Source organism: Rhea americana, unplaced genomic scaffold (assembly GCF_003343005.1).
Source record: "Rhea americana isolate MKP2758 unplaced genomic scaffold, rheAme1 scaffold_260, whole genome shotgun sequence".
In the NCBI taxonomy this organism is placed as follows: Eukaryota; Metazoa; Chordata; class Aves; order Rheiformes; family Rheidae; genus Rhea; species Rhea americana.
Window position 1 is genome coordinate 574,468 of NW_028186380.1, and position 25,630 is coordinate 600,097.

At 36.3% G+C, this 25,630-nt stretch overlaps 1 protein-coding gene across 2 annotated transcripts in view; it reads right to left on the bottom strand.

The window, feature by feature from the left end:
* LIN7A (lin-7 cell polarity scaffold A) overlaps positions 1–25,630 on the bottom strand; it is a 47,416-nt gene that overhangs the window by 15,805 nt on the left and 5,981 nt on the right. For both annotated transcript variants that reach the window (XM_085307649.1, XM_085307648.1), the window contains exon 2: positions 13,791–13,909. In XM_085307649.1, coding sequence (XP_085163775.1) covers positions 13,791–13,909 — 119 coding nt within the window. The remainder of the gene's footprint in view (positions 1–13,790; positions 13,910–25,630) is intronic.

Consider the following 25,630-nt stretch of genomic DNA (forward strand, 5'->3'; position numbering starts at 1 on the left):
GGGAAAAAGTTTCCTCAATTTATTAATAGACATGGAGTTACATAAAATGTCAATGTTTCAAAACGCAAAGCTGCAGCATTAAGATAAATGGTGATGTTTCAAATAATTTTTCCTCACAATGATTTCTACCACGATTGCCAACTTCTGTTTGCTGAATGCTCATAAAGTAAAAGCATGCTGCATATAGGTGTTTGCTCGTACAGCTTAGATTTGTGCTCTGGGGCGAGAAACACTCAGCTTTGTTCTCACTTCCATGTGATGCAGAGAACGCAACTTTCATCAAGAAATACTCATCAAAGCATGAGCATAGATGTCAGACTTTTGCAGCTTTTGCAGGCAGTATCCTCAGACAATCTGAAGTTGTTCACCCACAGTACTCACAAGAACTATGAAAAAAATAAGGGAGGAAAATCACAAACAGCAAATCTGATCTTGGAAGAGAATCCTCTTGCATCATATAAAGTCTTGCTGGCAGAGAGAGATGCATATTTTATTACTTCTCCCTGCAAGAGCTCTAGTGAGTAAGATGCAGCAGATATTAGTGTTATGATGATGGTCGTCATGCCCACACATTAGGCTGGGAAACCCAGGAGCCCAGTCTAGTGTTACTGTTGTACAGGAATAGGGGCTGGGACAGCTACTTTAGGAGCTAGCTTCTTAGCAGAACCTACTCCACACGGAGTAGTAACAAAGCAGCGTGTACTAGGCTGGCCTACTGAAGTCAATGTGAAGCTTTAGGAGGAAGTCCAGGAATAACAGTGCACTTAGCAGCCTGTTCTATAAAGGTGGCTACAAGAAGCATTCTGTAAAACCTGAATAATGCAGCATATTTTCTGCTAAATCCTGGAAGCTATTATTTAATTGCAAAGATTCTTTTCCATTAACTCCTTTAACAGGTACTCACTGCTTCTTCCCTGACGAAATATTTTGCAATTCTAAGCGCAATTCTAACTACAATAATGATGCTCAATGCATTTTAGAACAACTGGGTCTAACATCAGGAGGCAAGAGACATGAGACAGAAATAATGTTGTAGCAACGAGTAAGTATTCCAATAAAATTATGAGGCAAACCAAGGACAGACTATATTGAAATTTAGACCTGGAAAGGTAGTAGGCCCAGATAAACTTTGCTGAGATTTGTAAGCAACAAAGTAGCCCATTTTAAAGCATTAGGAGTTTCTTGTTTCTTGGTAAACGAGAGAATACCTCTAGGAAGAAGTAATCAGCTACCTCATAGTGCCTGAAGTATCGTAGCATATAAAAAAGATATAGCAGCCTTCCTTCAAGAATTCACAATCTAAATAAGCGCTATAGGTATACAGGACAAAGGGGTGGGATTTATAACCTGTAAAGTGATTGATGAGCAATGTTCAGCACATACATTGACACTGCTTGGATTTGGTTTCTTTGGTTCTTCTGGTATCACCCTGGTATCAGTGTGGGAGGGAATTTTATACCCTTTTCAGGAAGAAGTCTTTCAAGGAAGAGAACACAGGGCCTTGACAGGCAGCATAGAGGGCAGGGGTTAGGATGAAAATAACTGATGCAGGGAAGACAGAATTGCCTTCACTGCATTTATGCAGTCTCATCAGCAGAACAGCATACATGTATGTGTCCTTGTAGACCTGAGGCTAAGTTGTAGGTGAAAGGTTACTATTTTAACTATGAAATATTTCCTAACACCTCGTTATAATGCTGCTGACACCAGCTACCCTGATTCTCCATCTTTCTAATTGGCTCCACATGCTGGAAAAGAAAATATTTCTGCCTTCTGGTATGTTGAGTGGACAGGAATATCTGATTTTCTCTTACCACACTGAGAAGAGCTCATCTCTTTGTGTTACATGACATAGCTGCTGCCCTCTCTGTTCTTCTTCCCTCTTTCCAAATTCTGCACTTGATCCTCAGACCTTTAGCCTTCTTTTGACCTGAGGTGAGATCTACATATCATATCATCTGGCAGGTGTGAGCTGGTCCTTGGGGCAGAAAGACCTCTGCTCTTGTGCCAGGAAGAGGCTACCATGCACAGCTGCATGGGAGAGCTTCTGACTTGCAGTGTGGTGCCAGTGAATGCTTTGTTTTTGATGGCAAAATGCCACCCACAGCACAAACAAATAGTGTCTTTGTTTTTTCCTCTGCTCTCTCCTTTTTTTTTTTTTTTTTTTTTTTTTTTTTTTTTTTTTTTTTTTTTTTTTTTTTTTTTTTTTTTTACCATTTTCCCTTTCATATTTTATTTGGTCTTTTTTCCTTTCCTGCAACTGCTTTCCTGTATTTTCCATTCTTATTCCAATATGTTTGTATGCTTGTGGGGGACACGTTACACCTTGACAGACTCCCAAATAGCTGTACTTTAACATTTAATTCAGATTGTAAGCCTACCATATCAGTAGGCAAAGATAATTTGACTACAAAGATCAGGAGGTGCTCTGGTCACCCTTAAACTCTTGTACACTGTAAATCGTGGAACCTCATCTGGTAACATCTGCACTATTCCATAGCTTTTGTCTGAACTACACAGTCTTCAGAAAGACCTTTGATTTTCAAATCTATGCTCGTCTAGGAAATTGGTCTATTAGTTAACACCATTTCTATTAAAATGTCTTATTTCTATGCTAAATTTGTCTGATTTCAGTTTACTACTGTTGGATCTCATTGGGTCTTTTTCATCTCTTTTGAAAATCTTTTCCTCTTCCTAAATGGAAGTATTTGTAGATCTTAGTCTAATTTTGGATAAAGAATTTATCTCATTTATGGTAAGTTTGACAAGACTTYAGTCAACATTTATTTGTCTATGAAAACCAACAAACCCATCTAATTATCCATTTTAAGTTGCTGTCTAAACRGGAACACAAAGAAAAGGAGAAAAGGAAAACTAGAAAGAGTAAAACACAACTTTAAGTGTATCTAAATCATGTGGAAGTATGCAGCTTTCTCCAGACTACCCTTCCTCTTTCATAATGTGTTTTTACCTCTGTAATCTATCTCAAGCTCAAAAATAATATAACAGAGCACCTCCACTGAGTCATACTACTGTGATAGTTCAATGGAAATGGAAAGCTTGGTRTTTATCTTAGCTTTTATATCTCTTGTATATCATGTGCAATTTTTGTTTTTTAGCCTGTGTTCTGCTTTTTTAACCATCTCATGTGATCAGCATGCTCAGGAGAGCATGACTATATCATAAAAGAGTATTTTCTCCACCACAGCCTTGTAACCGCCTACTGTGTTACAGGCCTATGCCACACGTTTGATTAATTCCCACAGAAGCAGAATTAGGCAGCCTCACACACAAAAACACACTGTACACCATTTTCACTTAGTCTTTGAACAAAAGACTGCTTTAATGATAGACAAAGCAAATATATACTTACGAGTACAGTGAAGTTGAAATGGTTTAAGCATATCTTTCAGGGAAAGGTTATTATGATAGTTTACGATGCTTGCTAGAAACACCAAAAAAATCTGTATTATGTAAGTTTTTTCCTGCAGCTACCGAACTTAACAACTCATAGAAAAAGCTGCTTTTTGACAATCAGTCTGTATTAATGAGCTATTTATATGTGATCTACTGTGGTCATTCAATGTTGTGGTCATTCAAGGTTGCTGGCATTTTGAACGTTTTGGTATGATAAACTTTCATTAGCCTGTGAGCAGTTACATGTTTGTATCAGAAAAACTGTTACTGTCTATTTTCAAAACCAAACATCTGCATCATTATCACAGCTGTCAGCAYAATCTCTTTCTATGCAGTAACACTGCATGTCATGTTGCCTCATGCAGCAGGGAGGCTAATTCCTTTAAAAGCTCAAACCTGTAAATGAACTCAGTCTCATTTAACAGCCTGAGGGTATGTGATACTTTCAGAACATGTGAAAGAAATACAAATTTTGTCTTCTACATTTTCATAGTCAATACTTGATTAAAATGTTTTTTTGGAGGAAAAGGTTACGGAATGAAACGAGGTCCGTTTTGCCAAAGTGAAAAAGATGATCTGAAATATGATGCATTATTAAGCTGTCCTTAGGCTGTAGGAAAAAACCTGTGCAGGGCTGAAACATCATTAAAATAAATGATGTATAATCAGTGTAAGGGTAAAACATTTTAATTTAGGGAGGAATGTTTTATGGAGGCTTCAGTTAAAATCCTAAAATATGATTTGCTCAAGCTCTTTTTCATCTTGTTGTGTGGAAGGGGATGGTGCTCACTCCATTCTGATAATATCTCACTCCAYTCTGTGCTGCTATTAAAAAACTGAACAAAGCTTTGGACCTTGCATTCTTGTCATATGAAGGCTRTAACTGTCCAAGAAACAACCCAACAGGGGTTATAGGCCTGGGCCAGAATCTCTTTCCTCCCTTCTGTGCTAGCAGAAGAACATAGCAGATGCACCAGGAAATTCACGCTGTCATATCCTCCGCTCTGGTGTGAGCACTGACACATACCGGATGAGTCAGTTGAAATATTCCCAGTAGTGCTGTTAGGACACACAAGACCTCAGAGCGCCCTTTTTTTTCCCCCTGCAATGCAGATTCTGACCAAAAAGGCCCCTCTAAAGTCAATAGGAAGTTGTTTGACACCCTCTTAAAAATGATTAAAAATAGACTTTAAATAGACTCCAAATTAAAAATCATTTATAGTAGGAATAATAAAAAAAAAATGTATAGGGTCAATTTATGTCATATCCCTTACATACTGTTCTACACTCCGCTTTAAGTCAGTGACAACTATGATTTGGCACCTTTGAAGATAATGCTATAGTTCTCTCAGTCTTATGCTTTAGAAAAATATTTAAAGTTTCTTGTGGCTTCTACTGCAACATATCAGGAACTAAAGAAACAGCAATGTGTGATCAGGTAATTCTCAGAAGASCACCTGAATTCATAGATCATAATTTAGAACTCCTATCCCAGAACTCTCTGCCAGTTACTTACRGGTTCAGAAGTATGACAAGCATCCACAAACACTTATTTCCTCCACTTTATTAGTAAGTCTTTATATGCTGTAAGGGCTGCAGTATGCAATAGCCATGCTTCCAATAAAAAAAAACTTTGGCAAAGCCTTGCTGAAATCAGTATCTGGATAAAACATGACCAAACCCGAGCCAGTCATAAAAGCCTATATTTCAAGTGTTCCTATCCAGCCAAGAAGAAAGGGAGAAAGAAAACTGTTGAAATTTCTTGTTTTATATACAAACCAAAAATGTAGCTAAAATGGAGTTCTTAAATAGATTTAATAATTTCTTTCCTTTTTTAAAGGTACAATTCAAAAACTGAGAYGGAGGAACATGTCTCGAATTTCTTCAGCAATTTTGTTAAGTGCAGTAGGAGGGTAGTGAGGCTGTATCAAGTCAGAAATGCAAGCTGATACTGGTGCTACAGTGGCTTCCCAAAAACTGCCGATAAAAAATATTTCTCAGCAGTTCACCTAGCTGCTAATTTCTTCYGTAAGAAAGAAGCAAGCTTGAGATGAACTGTAGCAAAGGCTATTCRGTTTATCCATAAGTTTTATGTAAACAAATATAATTCTCCATCAATAAACTGAAATGGTAACGTGAAGAAAGCAAAAAATATGCTGAGGTGCATCTCCAGTGCTCCAGTACAGTAACCTTCTATAATACACATAGCTGCAGCTGCGTACAGAACTAAGAACATCACATTAGCACCACTTACTGAAGACTTTTAGTAAATATGGAGCAGTAACCTAGATAAACACAACTACAAACAAGACATGTTCTTGTTTTGCTTTTATACATTGCAGGAAATTTGCAGCACGGAAATATCCCTCTTTTGTAAGGAACACAACTAAGCAAGCAGAGTACAAATGCAAGAAGATATATAGCCATCAGCCAACTCTGAAAATTGATCTTTACCCAAAACCAATGGGAGAGAGCACTGATTAAAGATCAATGTTACAATATAGCTCCAGATTCTGGGATACTATATCTGTGAAATCAATGTATTTAGCTGTAGGCAGCTAAAAAAAAGTGACAACAGYAGCTGTTTTAAATCTCCTACAGAGCAGGCGTGGAAGTCATCAGGACTTAGTAACTGCACAGAGACTTAACAGTGCTTTCGCTCAGATAATGCTTGGGCTGCTTGATAAATACATATAATTGCCATTGATGAAGGCCATCTGCTGAGTGAGAAGGTAATCATTCCAAAAGTTCTCATTCATGCCATCCAAGGCTTGCAAACAACAGTGTAATGCTTCAGTCACTTATGTCTGGTATAATGGTAAATGAAACTTCATTGTTTTTCAAAATTTGCATAATTTCTGGTTACATTGATTTTAAGAAATAATACATATTTGAACACAGTAGGATAATTTTATAGAAAAAATATTATTTGCACATACTGCTAACATAAACTTTTCAAGCTTCTAAGCCTTCTAAATGCCTCATACAGCATGGTGGCAAGATAAGAAGTAGGTAGCTCACGTTTTGAAATTTGGCATTTTTTTTCCTACCTTAAGTTAAAACCCTCCAAATCTTTCCCTCAATGCATCATTACATGAATGCATTACTATTTGGCCATACCAACATCATATTTGAATAAAGTTAAGTAATTCCCTTTCAAAAGACTGATGAGTCTGTACTGATTTAATAGAATTTTTAATCATTACTTTATGTGACTTTTCACTCCTGACACATCGAGCAGGACTCATGTCCAAACTTCAACATCTACTATTTAYGTATTACTGTCTGAACTGGTCCCTATATAGTCAGTGGAGAATAACAGCCATTTTTGAGGTGCACATCATCCTAACATTGATGTCTAAAATAAATTAATTATGCTTTGAAAGTACCTATTTCTCTCCACTGACTAGAAAGGGAGTTTTGAATGATTTAAATGTATGTGTCTGCACCACAGATGTTCAAATTAAGAAAGATGAACCTCAGAGACTGTGTCTGCAAAGTATTTTGTRTGCTTACAGACTTGACCAAATAAGTGCCTGTGACTGACTCTGAACTTTTACAGTTCTTACAACTSCTCTGTGCAATCTTGAAAAACACAGACTTAAGGATAGAAATTGAATGCTTTCAGTGGCATGTAGGTCATGTTACTTGAAAAGACTTGGGATATTACTGGTCAAGGAAAATGTAAAGGATCAGATTCCTGCAAATGGTACACCACCAGAGAACTGAGGTGAACTGAACTGGTTCAGCTGAGAATAGAATCCATCTCAGTATCTAAAAATATACTGAAATTATGTAATTAATTTTCAGTAACTAATTTTAATGAAAGATAAAATTTAATCCATGCATAAGCATGTAAAAATATTAATAAATTTGGTCCAAGATAACTTTCTCAATTATTTAATGTGTGGTCATTCAGTATTGAAAAGGTAGCATTGGTTTTAAACTGCTAATTTTGTTCTGTGTTAATAAAGACGCACCCTGAAAATACAAGTTCATAGAGACTTTTGGCAGTAATAGGAATTTCCTTAAGAAAATTTAACATTGCTTAACAAAACCAAAAGCAGGCAACTTCAGGCAATTATGCTTCTATATACGTTTGAGGACAATTCTGCATCTCCTACTGCAGGACTGCTACTACTAAATTAACAGCGCAGTAATTCTGAGAAAGATATCTGGAATACCAAAACAAGGTAACAGAATAGCCTAAAAAGAACATCGCATGACCCGAGATACAAATCTGGGCTGAGACACAAATCTTGCTTGCTTCACTCATGTGATTTGTCCTGTTAGCCTTTTGTTTACTAATTATCTTATTAGAAGTCCAATATACCACTTTGCTTAATCCTGATTAATACCTTCATTTGCATGGGCAAGGGTGGCCTTTGATGTGGGCTTCCTACTGAGCGTAAATCATAACTCTGTGCTGTGAATTATAGCATCTTTAGCTTAAATCTTCCCTATACTTATATATATGTATATTTTCAAAGTTTCATCTTCTGATTTATTTTAATAGCTAGGTTTGCACTGTGGAAATGAAAGACTGAATGAAGTTCTATTCCCTTCCTGTAACAAATATTCAGTCCCAATGACTGAAAAGAAAAAGTAATGGAGGGCAGAATTTGAATTCTGTTGCTGCCATAGGTGCAAGCCAATAGAGTTAGGCCTGTAGAACTGCTATTTTTGCTGGGAATAAGATTCATCAGGCAGAAAAAATGAAATGTGGCTTTCAGAAGCTAGGTCTGTGAGCTAGAGGAACAGTGTTATATTGTAAACTGAACAAACTCATCTCGGAATTGTTGAAATACAATAAAATTAGGACTTTTAAATAACTCCTGGAATCCTACATTAAAATTCTAAATGAATAATTTTAATAGAAGAAATGAACGAGAAGTTTGACCTGAGTCCAGCGAATAACCAGACTGTTACACGTGGTGAGCCCTATAAAAGGTAGTAAATGCAAATATTAGAGTATCTGTCTGAAGTGAACAGYTGCGGGTTCCAGTAAGTTTCCTGCTGTCATATACTGTATCATAGTAATTTAATAAGCACAATATCACTACACTCAGCTTTCACCACTCAGCAACCTTAATGTGTCTCCCTAACATTTGCAAAGATATACATCAGGGTCAATAATATAAAGCAAAGGTAGGCAGTTTGAGAAAATGACTAGATAATATACACTGCATATTAGCAGTACTGACATTCTACTAATTCAGATTGTTAAGGCATTAAAATGCATGCATTAATAATGCATCATTTCTAATTGAAGAAAACAATTCAGATATACTCACTAGGAATGCTGAAAGAATACAGCTTTGTTAAACTATCCTACCCAATAAATAGTAAAATCATGTTCTTATTAATATAACATAATCAAATATATCTCTAAAATAACCAGGGGGAAATCCGAACCTCCTCAGAAATGGGCCTGCCTTCTATCATTGCCATTTTTTGTGCCTGGATCTTGCTAGTGGTCTTAATTATTTTTACAATGCTCTGTCCATAAAATAATTCTATAATAAGCATACAAGTTTTACGTTACAGAGGTAGAAAATAATCTTCAAAAGGAACAAATTTTTCCACAGACTAATTTCACTCAAAACATGCAGCAACAGTAGAATATTTTGTGTTGACTACTTCTCCTTTTAAGAAATGAGTGTCAGTAACAAAACTCTGTTAGGTGATGGTCTGATATTTTGGCAGGAGTCCTAAGATAACAGAATAAAATAATGGATATTTTTGTGCTTCTGACTACTACACCAGATTTTTATATAGACTTCCTGATCCGATTACATTTGATACTAATAAATGTAATACAGTGATTCATTTCACTATTGGTATTTCATACAATCATAGAATCATAGAATCAGTAAGGTTGGAAGGGACCTCTGGAGATCATCTAGTCCAACCTCCCTGCTCAGCAGGGTCACCTACAGCATGTTAGACAGGGTTGCATCCAGGCAGGCCTTGAAGATCTCCAGAGAAGGAGACTCCACAACCTCTCTGGGCAACCTGTTCCAGGGCTCCGTCACTCTCACAGGGAAGAAATTCCCCCTCACGGTCAGGCAGAACTTCCTGTGCTTCAATTTCTGCCCATTGCCTCTTGTCCTGTCACACGGGACAACTGAAAAGAGTTTGTCCCTGTCCCCTTGACACCCTCCCTTCAGGTACTTGTACACATTGATAAGATCCCCCCTCAGTCTTCTCTTCCTCAGGCTGAAGAGGCCCAGCTCTCGCAGCCGTTCCTCATAGGGCAGGTGCTCCAGCACTCTGATCATCTTTGTAGCACTATTTACCTGTCAAATTTTATTTTAAATAATATGCACACAGAAAAACATTAGAGTTAATCTTGAAGTGGAAAATGGAGAAGGGTAGAAGGAAAGCGTGATATATCTTGATCTTTTACTGTTATTTAACATACAGAAAAAAAGAATTTTCAGAATTAACTTAAAAGAAAACTTYCACTCATCAGAAGATGCATGGGTTTATCAATCTGTATCATTACTGTCATGGCATTTCAGTACTGATTACCAGATGTTAACAGTAAATGAAATTGCCATAATCTGCAAAGGCATGTCACATTCTGTGTTAATGATTTAGTGTGTTTTTGCTCAACTGTGTGTTTTAACTTGCCTACAGCACTTTTAAGGTTTATTGTCAGACTAGAGGTTCATTTCATCAATTTAGGTGGCCTAGATTTATGCTGTGTATGAATATACCTTCTCTGTAGTCCAATCATGCATTCACTTTTAGAGCCTTGTACTTCACCTGTTCAGCAATCAGAAGACTGTAATATAGCATCAGCTTTGAATAAGTAACAAAAAAAAAACACGTAAGGGTACAGGACTTAATGTTGTAGAGGGTGATATTCAACCATATTTTGCGCAGGGACATGTCTATATAAAAGGCTAATCAATTTGTCTGCACCTAGGGAGTATTTGAACCAAGTAATTTGGTCATGCAATTATAAACTGCATTAAAAGTAAATTTTAATGATGTGACCAAACTTGGGTTGACTTGTCTTCTGGTATGGTGGTCAAGCTAGGCAAAGTTGGGGCTTCAARTGAAAAGAAAGTACCTGAGGCCATAATATACTTCAACTATTTCCATTATTTCCAGAATTAATACAAATGCCTTCCTGGTGCCATACAGAATATATCARTCAGTGGTACTAAGTGAGAACTTTTTATCACCATTTCCTGACACAGCATCTTAGAAAAATGCCGGAGTACTTCTATTTTAAAGTGACTTCATTCACTTAATCACCTTAAAGAGAAAAAGATTCTATCTCTTTGAGATATTTGGGGATTYGAATGGGAGGATTGATTTACTAAATAAATTTCCATTAAAATAATTCATTACAGCCATTTAATAGATTCCAACACATTAGATTAGAATGTGTATCAGCCAACAAAATATAACATACTTTTAAGACTAACAGATCATAAAAGAGACCTATTGCTTTTATAGTTAAATAATCCTTGGTTCCAGAAGGAACAAGTCACATTTAATCAATACCGCGTAGATTATATTTTACCTTTGATCATTTTACCTGCACTTACAATACACTCAATGACAACACTGGGTTTCTCTGTGACATATTCTAACAATCCAGCTCACTAGATAGTTCAGTGTCCAAAATTTCTTTGACTAGAACAGAGAATTGTTTTCCAAAGCTCATCTGTTATGGCTGAAGTGAGCCTAACCTGTCTAACCTGATTTTCTGATAAAAGGAAGTTAGACTCCAATCTTGCATTATGTAATGTACACACCACACTGCAAATCCATACCTCTGCGTACAGATAGCAGCAGTAACAGTCCCTTCCAGAATTTGCCTACTAATACAAAGCTAGCCACTGCTCTTCATCCAGTTTCAATTATACCAACCTGAGTCCTGACAGCCTGTCTACTTCATTGCTTTCTCCAAGAAGGCTCTTGTGTTCTAATCAACTCTCACATTACTTCCAACCTGACTGTCGTGCCTTCTCTTGTAAGGTCARTAACTTTTCTCCTCTATTCTATGTGGGTGCTAATAAAATAAGGGAACAAAAATCTAGTCTCCACACTCTCAGGTCCTGTGCCCAGGAAAAGAGAAGATCAACAACTGGAAGAGCAATGGTAGGGAAATTTATGTCCAGCTTCTGCTATCTTCAGCTGGAATATGCTCAGAAAAGACTGTATTGTTCATTACCAGTCTCTCATAAACTCCAATGTACATGTATGCCACAGAAGGACATCCCTGACCTAAAGGCACAACCCAGCTCAGATACACTTCAAGCCCTTCCTACAATGCCTGGAGATGTCTAACAATTTAACACAGYGAAAATTCCACACTTTTCTTAATAGGTTTCTAAAAGATAGAAGAAAGGTTTTGCTGGAATTTTCTAACAACTCTCCAACTAGGGAAACAACAAAGTTACAGTTTAAACATTTGCCAAGGGCTTAGTGCAGGTAACTGAAAAGAGGCTCTGTATGTTGAACACCCTTAAGTACTGGTAATGTAATATGTTAATTCTCCCTCCCTCCCTCAATGTTGCCATTAAGCCTTGTAAGACTTCCTCTAAGAAAAGATTTACACATATAGTCAAGAATGGCATTAATAAGAAAAAAGAAAAATTTTATTCACTAACAGTGATACATTAAGGCCAGTAAAAGAAATAAATCTCTTGGTTTATGAAGTTTATGGTACAACTGACCTATACACTCATCATCATCACCCAGTTATTGTTAAACAAATAATTAGAAGCTTCTTACAGTGACAGTTATTACTTACAAGACAGTAATAGCAATTAGGTTGTCATGTGCAGGTTGTGTTCACACAACATCCTCTAAAAGACCTTCTGTGCCATTGAAACCATATTGTCAAAATCTGCTTTCAATTCACTGGACTGAGAGTGCATTAGTCTAAGCCATTTTCCTCTTCCTAGACTCYGTACCTGCTTCAAAAAGCTATGTGTTTGCTCCTATTAAGAATATTTTCCAGAGATGAACATTGATTTGTTAAGATTTCACTGACGATGCTGCAGAGACAGAAAAATTCCTCATCACAGTTTGAATGGTAGACTCTGCTATCTGAAGAAAAATAACTTTTCAATGCTCTGTGGTCAATTAAAGAAGCATTTAGTTGGTTAAATGAAAGGACTAGTCAGAGTTTCAGCTCTTCAGGGTACATAGTACCATTATTTATTGTTATGGAACAGTATTCCCTTTAAAAAGGCTTGAAATCTGCGAGCTAATTAAGTGGAAACCTCTCTCTGTTCCTCACACTGAAGAATATATTCCATAAAACAAAGAGCGTGCTGCATTCTGCTTATTAAACTAATGTCTGTTCTTTCTTCCTTCCAGCCACCCAGYGGTCTATTCAATCAATGTGTTGCTGTTGTTTAGTTATCCTGCTCAATCAGTTATCTTGTTCAATCCTGCTACCATTGAGGTGACAATAGACTTTTTATAGATTTTAGTGAAGGAGGATTAGTTCCAGGCATTAGACAGATAAACTGGAACAGAAGTTCTTACAGAATTTCTGGTGAAAGGTCATTGCCTCCACTAGGGCACTTAGAATCACTTCAGTCTGGCATGCTGTATTCAGTTTAGTAAGCAAAAAGTCTGACAAAACATTGTATTCATTCATAGCTTCTGACCAAGAATCAGCTCAAAGAAATATTTATAATTTAACTGTTTTAAAGATACTGGTTTTACTTATGTGGGAATGGGGGTGCGTCTCTCTTGCATGTCTGTAAGAAGATAGCCATCACTTACTGTTTCTTGTTGGGCACTGCTAGGAAGTCCCCTGACCATGGCTTGTAGAATAAGGATCACAGTTCTTAGCAATCTGACAAGAATTTCTGATCCATAGAGCAAGACCCACTGGGACTTGACCACTAAATTCAACCACAAGACTCCCATTAGCTTCAGCTACCAGTTAACTTTAGTGCTTACATAATTTGTCTTTCATGGCATTCTGATTTTATTAGTCCATTTGTATCACACACCTGAGTTCAAAGAAGAGGCACTTAAGCTTGCACTGACCCAACCTGGCATATCCCCAGATCCCAGCACAGTGTTGAACAGGTTAGCACAGATTCTGAAACAGCACGAACAGAATACCAAAGTACTAATTAATCACCCCTTCTCCTTAGCAAGGCTAATTACCTCAGGCTTGATGCCTTGCTGATGCAACTGTTCTGTTCCTGCTTTTCAATAACTTCAGTATTTTGCACTGTAGCAGACAGGCAGATAGAGACACATCTCAGATCCCTCATCCTTTATACAAGATACTCCCATTCTCCAGCATTGAAAAGCAAATCTACTTTTCCTTTTAGGATTATGGATGTTATTCTGAGGAATATCTAAAACTCTCAGTTCCGTACCTCTCTGATAGCTGTACAAAACTCACTCTGCAGCACTTTCTTTAGGGACTGCAACTTGTGTACTGGTACTTCTCCAGATTCTTGCAGTTTCTCCAGTAATTCAATTGCTCTCGCCACATCTGAGTGGAAAAAAAATAGCAATAAAGATCAGTATAAACAGAGGTTGTAAATTGAGCAGTGACTAATAAATGACTAAAAGGGGCCCAGTGATGATCATTTTGAATTTAGAATCAGCTTTAGCAATACCTAACCTACTGTATTCATACTTGCATTATACCAGCCTCAGATATGTACCAACACTGCTGTTCAGTCCTTCAATATGGACAAACTGTGCAAGTGTATGTACGGACTCACACACAAAAGTATATTCTGAGTTACAAACATTTTTGGAAGCTACTAGTTCAAAGCAGCTAACTTACATTCATAAACCTAAAGTATTTCTTACTTTTCTGCATAAGAGAAGGTTGCACAGAAATAGCATTGAGATTACTTTCAGGAAGTCTGAAAGAATTAAGCTGAGTCCTTATGTAAGCACACTCACGATGGCAAAACCTAATAAAATATTTGATCTTTTCCTCATAAAAATATTTGATCTTTTTCTTTCATAAACCTAAGTCTAAATATCAATTATTGATACAGAAAATCTTCCAGAGGTAAGTAAAAGTCCACTAGGAAAGAAAAGAGAATCTGATAGAGAAGAGGAAGTGTGTAAGGCTCTTGTCTAGGCCTCTGGAGACCCAAGTTAAATTTCCTGATGTGCTGCATAAATCCTGTATAACACAGGGAAACACATGAATGCATGGAGCAGTACTTYAGCGGCCTAAATTGTCCTTAAGCACCTGTATATTGTCAAAGGTAAGATCTACGTGTCTCTGAAGAGTAGTTGAGAGGGCTGAAGTGAGTACCCATTGTGAGTGGTGAACGTGAATCAGGTCCAGTTGAATACAGCCCATAATCTCATGCTCACAACATTTTTGATCTGTAAAAAGATGCAACACTAGTTCCTATGTTATTGCTAAGATATGTACATAAAAAAATTAAAAAGAAAAAGAAAACAGGAGATGTCTGATGACCTCTTATGGCTAGGGAACACAGGGGCACAAAAAATACTGGACTGTTTCAAGATCAACTTTATGCAGACTAGCCAGGTCAAGCAAGGGAGGCACTGACTTGCTTGCAAGAGCGAACTGAGCAAGATACATCCTAGTTCATTCTCAGAATGGTAAGAGTTTAACACATGGTCGTCTCCTGCTATGTCATTTAACGCTACCATTGCAACTTTCCTGTAAATTTGCTGATATCRTTGAACCTGGCAAAGCTGTTGTCTTGACTGTGTGGTTGTTCTCACATAYTCTAGTGTATTTTGTGTATCTATCAGAGTCACTACTGGCCAATTATACTACTCCACTAAAAATAGGTCTGCATCTTAGTGACTAAATGATAAAACAATATTTGAGGCATTTTAACCCTACGACTTAACTGCACTAAAAAGAAATATGATACCACCCTTCAACCATACAACACCAGAAAGACTATAATGAGTAGAAGTAACCTTGTATAACCCTACTTTCCAATGACAAGATTGTAATGTTTGTGACTGGGAGATTATGCTAATTGAAACAGTTCTTACAATCCTTGGCTTGCTGTTGAGCTATACTGACCAGGTGTATTATATAACCAAGACATGAGAMGCTTTCTGGAAATGGAAAAAAGATGATATAAATGACCTGCAATAGAAACAAAAGCATAATATATATTTGTATTTATAACAAAATAATTATTATCCACCTGCATTCGTGCTAGGAAATGAGAAGATGACACCTSAAAGAGCTTACAATTTAAGTTAAAAGAGTCAGGGAAGCTCAAAAAGATAATAGGACCATGCTAGCCAGCCTGATAGGTTATGCCATAGTAAAATAACATCCAAATAAATCTCAAGCTTTTTTACAGCCATCTGTCAAAAGACAACTCTAAATGTGAGAGGCAGCATGGCAGAAAGTATGCAGTATTCCTTTGAAAACTTTAAAGGTGATAGMCAAAGAGTGATGTGAGAAATAACTACTGAATGAAAAATGATAAATATTGTGTAGACAAGTTGTGAAGGATTTTGAAAATGAAGATCAGCAGTTTAGGTTTAATAGGATATGGAGAAACTATCCAAATAACAGCTTTATAATTCAAGAGAAGGGTTGACATGCTCTAGAAGTTTGAAGAAGGAGCTTGAAAAAGTATTTTGGGTGGCTATGAGTGAAGGAAGATCACGTCTAAAGCCAAAGAAGGGTAAGCTGAATAATTAAGATTCAAAGTTACGAGAGCYGAGAGATGAATTTGCTGGATCTTTGAGTAAGTCCACACTCCAAAAGGGGACRCCAGGGAAAGAAGTAATGGAACAGACATTAAGGATGAAGAGCTCTATTTTAGTTACGTGCACTTAAGATGACAGTTAGTAGTGCATTTATATTTTAGTTCACACCACAAGCATGCTTTGGAAGAAAATCTCCCAACTGTTTCCACTTACTGAGCTTTGGTTTGCATCACAGTCTTGGAGGTCATGACCTGGATGGACTCCTTTTAGTGGAAACTAACCCTACACATGCACTCCAAGGGTGTGTGTAATGTGCTTCAACTGCTAACGGGCATCCAGTCCATGTTATTGGATCAAAGTTAATCTGAAATAATCCCTCTTCCCACCACACAATGCACATAATGTTCTCAGTACCACTYGTTTTGCTTTGCTGATGTGCTCTTATTTCTCCACTCCTCACTACCTGCTAGTAAAGGCGTATACCTGAAGTTCTTCATATGGGATCATCTGACAGTCAGAGACCTTGGTGAGATGGGAAAGAGAAAGTCTGGATTAATKAAGTAGAAGCGAGTTGTGTATATAGAGTAGCTGAAGGTGTACTTCAAATAGAAAGAAAAGAGATKATGTGGAGGTGTATCAAGGAAGATCCTCGTAAAGCACTTACTAAAGTGATGATCAGAAAACCAAGAAGATACATGGGAAAGAATAAAGTTATGGAAACCAAGGGAGAATGATATTTTAGAAAGAAGAATGCCACCGCAGCTAACAGGTCAAAGAGGGTAGTTTTGAGATTTAGGTAAGAAGGKGTAAGTAGACACTTCAGCAAGAACAGCTTGCAAAGGAGTGGTGATACATTAAGTAAAATACGATGCAATAGGCAAATACATTTTTTTATGTTCTTGGTAAAAGTAAGGTCATGGTGAACTCAAAACAAAACTATCTAATCATTTATCTTGGAATTTCTTTTATAAAGGTTTTATCTTCCACCCAAGCAAGAAGGATTAGCAGTTACTTAAAGGTAAACTCACATTTCCTCGTCATTAGTACCAGTTGGTATAAACTGATATGTCAGCACAAAGTTAGRTTTCTTCTGAGGAATCTTCAACAGTCTACCACAACACATTGGTTGAGGCTTCTGAAATTAATGTGATATGTGATAGATGTTCAGATACTCTAAATTAAACAGGCGATTGTTCAGACAAGTTTAAAACTGTCTTTCCCTATCACCAATTGTCTTTTGTAGAAGGTCAGTGCAAAAGAYGACAGAGTGGTTACTGCTTTACAGTTATCTAGGAATTTCATCTCCATATCYGTAAATTCTGTGAAGCTTTTCTCCTTAGCTGTTTTCCTGAACTGAAGTATATTCAATGAAAGATTTGTCCTGATTAAAAAATCTACTTCTGATCTGGAAAGGATCATAGATAATTTTAGGTAGATTCATCCATCAGAAAGAATTAAGTACAGATCTAAATATTTCCCTAAGGCATGCATCAGACTCTAGGGGATAATTAATTGCTTCTGAAGTGAAGACTGTTATGATACACATGGTAAATTCATATTCTATTCCAGAAGTCTGGCATGAAATCAATGGGAGTTTAGTATGTAGATTCATGTGCAAAACTGGGTACTAAATTGTCATTTGCTAAAACCAGACTACTTAGTTTTGTGATTAAGTGGYTTGCTGTAAACAAAATTCAGAATAGCCCAAGAACATTCTAATTTTCCACATTTTCATACTTATTCAATATGCTAACATGCATGAGTGATGTTATGCAAGTTCTTGCTTTGATTTATTATTCTCCTATCATATCTGCTAACAATAGGTGGATTCTTTCAAAGATTTCTTTCTCTTGTCACAATTATGCCCATAGCTTGACCCAATTTGGCAATGACTTGTGGGATATTGCTCACAGTAGRCAGAATATGGAATAATAAAGAGCACCATGGGATAAAATTACAGAATGAACAGAAAACGTGTTCAGGGTCAAAGCTGTTTGTTACAAGCTGATGTTTTCTCAGGAACAAAATATAGCTGTTTGTATGGAACAAAGAAGATTCTGAGCAAACTAAAAATGCCTTGAATGAACAATTGTCTTTGGTCAGGTTAAAAAGTGAACTATATCAATGCAGAAGAATTTAGGTGACCATTTACACAAGGTGAATTCCAGCTAAAACTGAAGTAAGTGCTTGCACAAAGAAGTGATGTGACTGGCAACAAGAAAGATTCCAAAGTTAAATTGAAAAAAACCAGCATATAGCAGGGAATCCACCCCTGTAAGCCAATTAGAGTACTTTCATGTATTTCAGAGGGACTAGTCATCCTCTGCTGGGATATTTTTCTTTGCCTCAAATGCTCCTTTGATTGTGAAAYGGTATTAATTAATCTGTTTGTAGAAATTACCACCAAGGAATTGTTCTTAAATATTATTTTCTTACATACAGTGAAAAGTGCAAATTCTTAAAGTTTTGTGTGTATGTATGTACATACACACACATATACACACACTTATAAAATAATCCTAGAATGATGTTAAAAGTATTTAAGTTAGATGTAGTTAAGGAAAATAAACATAGTAATCTCTCTTTATTTCTGATTTTTCTTTCCTTTAGCCAAAGATTTTTTTAAACAAAATTTCTTTTCCCAAACTTACACTTTCTACAAATGAACTCCATTATATTAACATTAAACTCATGCTACTGTTACTGAAATCTATCCTCATTTCTCATATTCGTATCCCACAYACATTAGTGGGACTTTTGGGTGAAGATGAGGATAGAGTTATYCCTTCTCTATTCTACGATGTGCAAAATTTAAAGGAGTATGCACTTGTTTTTCTCCTTAATACATACCACTCTAATCACACTTTTTACCTTTTACCACTTTCTTTTGATTTCATACATCTACACAATTTCTTCCTCTCACATTCTGTTTAACATTCCCTTCCCTTCTTGTCTTTTCATTGTCATGCTTGCCTATAGCATTTCAGGAAATAATAATGTTTCAGCATGGTGGGCCACGTTATCAGTGAAACATAGAAAAGGCAGGGGGCAACAGGCAGAATACCTTTTACTGAACGTGTTCAGCAAAAAAAAAAAAAAAAAAAAAAAAAAAGCATGGCTTTCAGAAAAAAAAATCTTATTTCAAGTGTTCTTTTTGTATTTGTATTTCAATGCATTTTTGTTTGCATTCTTAGTGGGAATATAAGCAGGAGGTTACTCTACAAAGCTTAAGAAGGAGAGAAATTACTCAAACATAGAACTAGCAAGATACCATGCTGCRATAAAACTGGAACATTCACATGCTAAATGAAATAGAATTATGTATACACAGCCATACAGCACAGTATAACTAAAAAGAAAGGTCATCTTGCTTAGTTATCTCTTTGTTCTTTATCCCTTTGTTCTGTTATTACATATTGTCTTCGCTTGATGATTTGTTTTCAAATACCTCACAATATACAATGTGTACTGATGCGTACTTAATTTGCTTGCTATTTTGAAAAATAAATGCTATTCCTAATATTTTGCAATTCAGCAACTAGTTGCTGTAAACTTTGAAGTTTAAAACTCCAAAGCAAATTATGAAACCATAGATTACAAAAGAAATGCTGGCCGGTCAGAATTTAATGGTTCTTTCAAAATCCTGTTATAAGCGAGTAGGATCTAGCACTTCATGAAGGTCTATGGTTTTGTTATGGTAAATTTTGGGCAGTGTTTAAGTTCATTTCAATTTAGTCAAATAGGTTAAAAGTTATTAATAAATACAGAAAATGATTTTAGCATGTTAACTGCTTCATATTTATTATCAGAATAACTCTTGAAAAGGAATATATTTGCATTTTTTACACTGAGAAAGATGAAAACTATTGCATATCTACTAGCATCTAATCCACCTCTCTTGAGCTAGTCTGAGAAAGAGTTAACTGTTGGTTTCAGTCCTTAAAATAAATATTTTATCCTCTGATTTAAGAGACAGCTTAAATAGCAACTACAATGCTTTTTAATACTATTTGGGTTCAAATAGTAATTACTCAGAAACATAGTTTTTCTGTACTACAATAACTACCCTGGTATCATATTGTTGGGTTCTTCCCAAAACGAAAATATGGTGATCACTTGTTTATTAAAAAACTTATTAAAGAGAAGAGGCTTTTCATCTTTCTGAGGTCTTTCTACTGCCTSACTCATGTTAACTTCGGAGAAGTTCACTGAGGTAAAACTGAATTAGTATATCAGTTATTAGGAAAAGTGCATGTGTTGAATAAACACCATCCCTTGSTACTTGAAGAAGTAGAACATTACTATAAATGACAGCAAGGTTATTCAGTAAGTCTCTAAAATATTCTCTAGGTTCACCAGGTCATTACGTAAAATAATCCTGTCAATTTTCATTCTCTGTTCAGTTGTGCCTGAAGACCTTTAATCAGGCTGAAAATGAAGAATTTGTGAGACATAACAGCTCCTTATTCCTCTCAGTAGTTTCTTATTCCTCTATGCTTTTCTTCAGGTTTATTTCTTTACAGTTCACGTGAATACATTCCAGACTTCTTAATATTATTCTGTCAGTTTTTATCATAATGATCAAAGCCAGCACAGGATACTTTATTATATTTAGCAATCTTAATTTAGCAATTAAATAACAGCAGGTAATCAATGGCTGGGCAATTAAGATTCTGTAGTGATTAACAGAGTTCATTCACAATTCATAGCCAGTAACTCTATCATATCAACATCGTATCAAACTCTTAATCTGTGTGACTTTTTCATTAAAGCACAAGCTTTGAAAGATTTTCAGTGTGAACTTTTTGAAAATTCTCTGTACTACTAGAGCTCTGCTGCCATTTGCTGCTTTGTATTGCACGACACTCCCTGCCCAAGTCTAATACCAGATTGTCCAACATGCTTTCACTCATCTCTTTGGTTCCTTACCAACAGTAGTACTCTCCTGAAAGACAATAGCTCTTCTGTTAATTTAATATATTTATCTAATTTCATCAGGAGAGTTCAGAAAAGTCAAGGCAGAGAGCAGCCTCTTCTGGCCCTTTATCTTGATATGGCTGTCTTGCATAAAATTTCATGCTAATCAGAAAGTGTAAAGGTATACTTAACCATGGTGAATCAGACTCWGTGATGTACAGGGAGAAATGAGCTAAGCTGCTAGAATACAGCAATATTATTCAACACTTCAGAGTGTATATCTGTGAATTTTATTCAAATTAATTATAGCAAGAATAATAATATCAATACTTTCATTTTCTAGTTTAAATGATATGAGTAGCAGTTATGGATTTAATGAAGTATCACTCTATACTCCTGTAGTTAAACATTACTATGAAAACACAAATAAATATARCAAAGAATATCCATATAAAGCACTCTGATTCATCTTGTCATAGGGATTCATCTCACCACACTTCTTGATGTAGATATCCACACTGCAGCTACTTACCCTAGGCTGCTGCCTTTACAGTCAATGAACAAAAACAGACGCTTTCAGGCTACAGTTCATCTGACCTATTTTAGATGAGATGAATCACACTCTGGGAGTGCCTGTTCTCTTGGCTGACTATAAAGGGAGACTAGATGATTAACTCAGATGTAAATGGCTACATCCTACATATTATATATCTGCACTGGTCAGATGAAACCCACTCTTACTGTCCAGATAAATATTGAATGACTAACACAAGTTTACCTCCTTGTTGTCCAGGAGACACCGTACTTCAGAACAGTCACATTTGACAAGAATAGTGTGAGAAATTTGGGTGGTGAATAAACTGGCTTCAATGAAGTAAGTTCCTACAAGCTGAGTACATGAAACCAAGGTAACTGTACACTGCCTCCTGTAGCCATGGATATCCTGTAGACAGAAGCCTTGATAACTCTCTGCYAGTCTCTAAAACTTGTCTGTCTCCTGATCCCAACATTACTTGCTCTTGTAGCATAGTTTCCACTTCAGCAAAAACTGCTAATCATGCTGAAGAATGAAGCTGCTTTAAACACTAGACMAAAGTACCCTATACACCTTGCTGAAGCTGCAAACTTAAACACTTTACAGGTTCTGAGCCTAGATTAAAAGGAAAAAGGYTGATGCATTAACATACCCTAAGGATCTTACTTGCCGAATAGAAYGCAGCTTTTGTATTTTAAACTACAAATCTACAAAGAAAAACATTAAAATAAATCACAAATTCAAAATTTTACTAAGTTAGAGAAGCAGAAAATAAAAAGAATTATCATGAATACGGTTGAACAAACAGGATGAAGACCAACAGTCTCTCCTTCCCCTTGCAAAGCAAAGGCACTTACATGTGTGTTCTATATGCAGATCACAAAACAAGAAGTATTGCCCATACGAGCAATCACATGCATTTTCTACACTGATACTTTCAGTGTGTGTTTTTAGTTTGCATCAGACAGATTTTTGTTGGCAGGGAAGAAAACAAAAAGAGGGAAAAAAAGGCACCAACAGGTGTCAACAGGTCAACTTAGGGATGCTAATTCTTCTCAACAGGCATCATGTYTGAGCCAAAGCAGTAACTCTCACTTTCTTCTCTGCTCATATGTCATTACTAGAGTCTCCTGCTGCCTGCTCCTGTTCTCATCTCTCTGGCAAATCTTAATCTTAAAGCTTTTTCTTTTCATACCAGAAAGATGAGAAAGGACAGCTGTGGGCTAATGGCAATTGCACATAGTTACAATACAAATTGTCACTTTAAATCTAGCATCACGATTTTATCTTCTGGTTTTCTAGGTGGTGTGAGGCCCACGCAAGAGAATACAGAAAAGATGGCATTTGTGTAAAACAATGGATGCGATGCAATCATTATGTACACATACCTAATACAACATTTTCTGTAGGCTCAGGCAGATTCTCTCCTCAATTATAGTTGTTTTAAGGACATTACTTTCTGTAGATTGAGTCTGKCTGGTGGCTGACTATGTACTAGTCATTTCTCAGGAATGCAAAAACCTGTCCTTTGAAGGTATGTATGCATAAAGCTGCAATGGTGAGAAAAAGGCAATGTAAAAAAACTTTTTTGTTAATACATCCCTGCAAAATAGACAGTTCAGATAAGTTGCTGGTGGATCTCAATAACTGACCACAGTTAACTATCCACTTTGAAACTTAATTAAAAGTAGAGCCTTTCTTCTATTAATATGAACTTTGGGGGAAAAAAATGACTATCTTGAACTGCTGCGGCAACTCATGAACAGAAGTTTGAAACAGAAAAATCCCTKTAACAAATAGAGCTCACTGTAACCTTGCAATGCTCTTGCTTGGTGTCCTCTATGTTGAATGATGCTGAGAATAGGAGCAGGGGGAATGGGACTCATCTCAAGCCGCAGTCCGATTTCACAAGGTATCTATCTACCTCAGATGTGAGGAGCACACTCATCTGGTTTATTTTGAAACGGTTTCACTATCAGGAAGCAAAACGTATTGAATACATTAGTATCAATTCCATAGCCTGTGTTACAAGGCTATCAGGCTACAGAGTAAGACATACATGTAAAACAACCTCTTTTTCCACAGATTGTTTCCACAGATGCATAGTTTTTTACATCATCATCACGCCCTGAAAAAGTTTCTGTAGCCTGGCTCTGCGTAACAAAGAATACAGCATATTATCTTTTATATCTGTGCTGATGAAGAAAGTAGCAATTGACAAAAACACTTCTTCTTTATCTATTGAAAAGTGAAGAGATGTCAGTACATAAATTTCTGAAGGTTAAAACTGTTTTTGATGGTCTAATTTAGGTCATGGTCATCCATCTAATCTGTTTCGAGTGCATTCAAGTGCAGTTAAGCAGCGCTTAACTGATTGCAGARGGATTCATACCTTAAGGTCTAGGATTTTTTTTTTCAGAAAATACGGTTAAAAATAAAACTAAAGGGTTAGTGGATGTGGAGGATTAGGCTTCCCTTAAAAAGAACTAGTAAAAATGAAATTTTTGTTCAGAAGAAATAAAGAAAGAACAATATTCTTCCTTATACAATCATCCATATTTATACAGACACAATTAAAATCAATGCTTTGATACTCTGGTTATTTGTGGATGGCTCATTGTTCCATATTTTAAGTAACAGAGTACCATCCTTCTCTGATCTCTTCTGGAAACTGAGTTTTCTAATCAATGTTTTTTCTCTTTTCTTTAGGATTATTTACAGAGTGACACTAAGGTAATAAACAACTAAATATGAGTAGTAGTAYGCATTTCTTGGTAATTTAGCAGAATTACATTTGAGAAGTTTGTTTCTTTTAATCATTCTGTTTTGGATTCCAGTTCAAATATGTACCTACATCTCCCCCGTATGTAACAAATCTAAGATCTGAACYTGTGGTTTAAATCCTCAGAAAAACAGTGTTAACACATCAACATGTATTTCTGGCTCAAATCTTCTGATCTGAATAGAGAATTAACAGCTAAATATTTCTCATTCAGAGGCTGAATCTCCAGCAAATATCTCAAAAGAAGATTAAGCAAGGTTAAGATTTAACCTTGAAAATGCCTGGATTTATACCAACATGTACACTTTACAGCACATTAGTAAGTTTTATTTTTAAAAAGCCAAATGTGTATGAAATTTATCATGTGAAACAAATTAACTGTACATGAGGGAAGACAGATTTACGAATTGTCAGTTAAGTGGTTTCAAAACCCTATTTGCCTTTGCTTGGTTTTCTCTTAAATCCTCAGCTTCTAATTAATCATGTTTCTAATTAATCAYGTGGCTAAAATCAATCGTTCTACTTAATTCAAATTTCCAATCCTAGTGCACTACTTCCAAGAGCATCCCTTTGTATCTCAGTTACAAAAACAAGCTTTTGGTTGTCTACTTATCATTTTGCGCTTGCATGAATCTCACCCGTGTTAAGGAGAGACGTGCATGCATGTCTTAAGAAACAGGCAACTGAAAGGACAGCCACCCTCTGCACAAAATGGATTGCTTCATTAATCTGTCACTTTTTTATTTTTTTGTCTGATAACTTCATTAGAGGGGTCCAACTCAGGTGACAGGATGGAGTTAAGAAAATTGTTTACCTGCAGTTATATTAAGAGGCTAATCCTTTTTTTCTTTAGTTACACAAATGTCTCATGGACATCAGTGCAAAACTGAAGTTTTCAAGATCCAGTACAGGCATGTTATTTACAAAACAAATCCTTTCCTTTTAACACTATCTGCAGATAGAGAGTATATTTTTGCTATATGGGAAAATAGCAACCCTTATGTTTCCTAATTATTAACACTCTTGCAACTTGTTTCAAATAGTGAATACTGCACCTGCTCAGTCTTGTCAAAGACTCCATCTACTCCATCAAGTTTCAGGAGTAAATTGCTTTTGAAGAATAAGAAGCAGAATATATACGTGCAAGTCCAGTTTGCCTCCTTGTTCTATACAGGATAAATTCAGATAGGCTAAAATATATTTTTCATTGCTAATATTTCAAAAGAATTGTTTTGAGCTTGACAGACGAAGAGGAATGCCGGCTCCCTGCAGAGGCACCGTTAACCATGGGCACTGTTTGC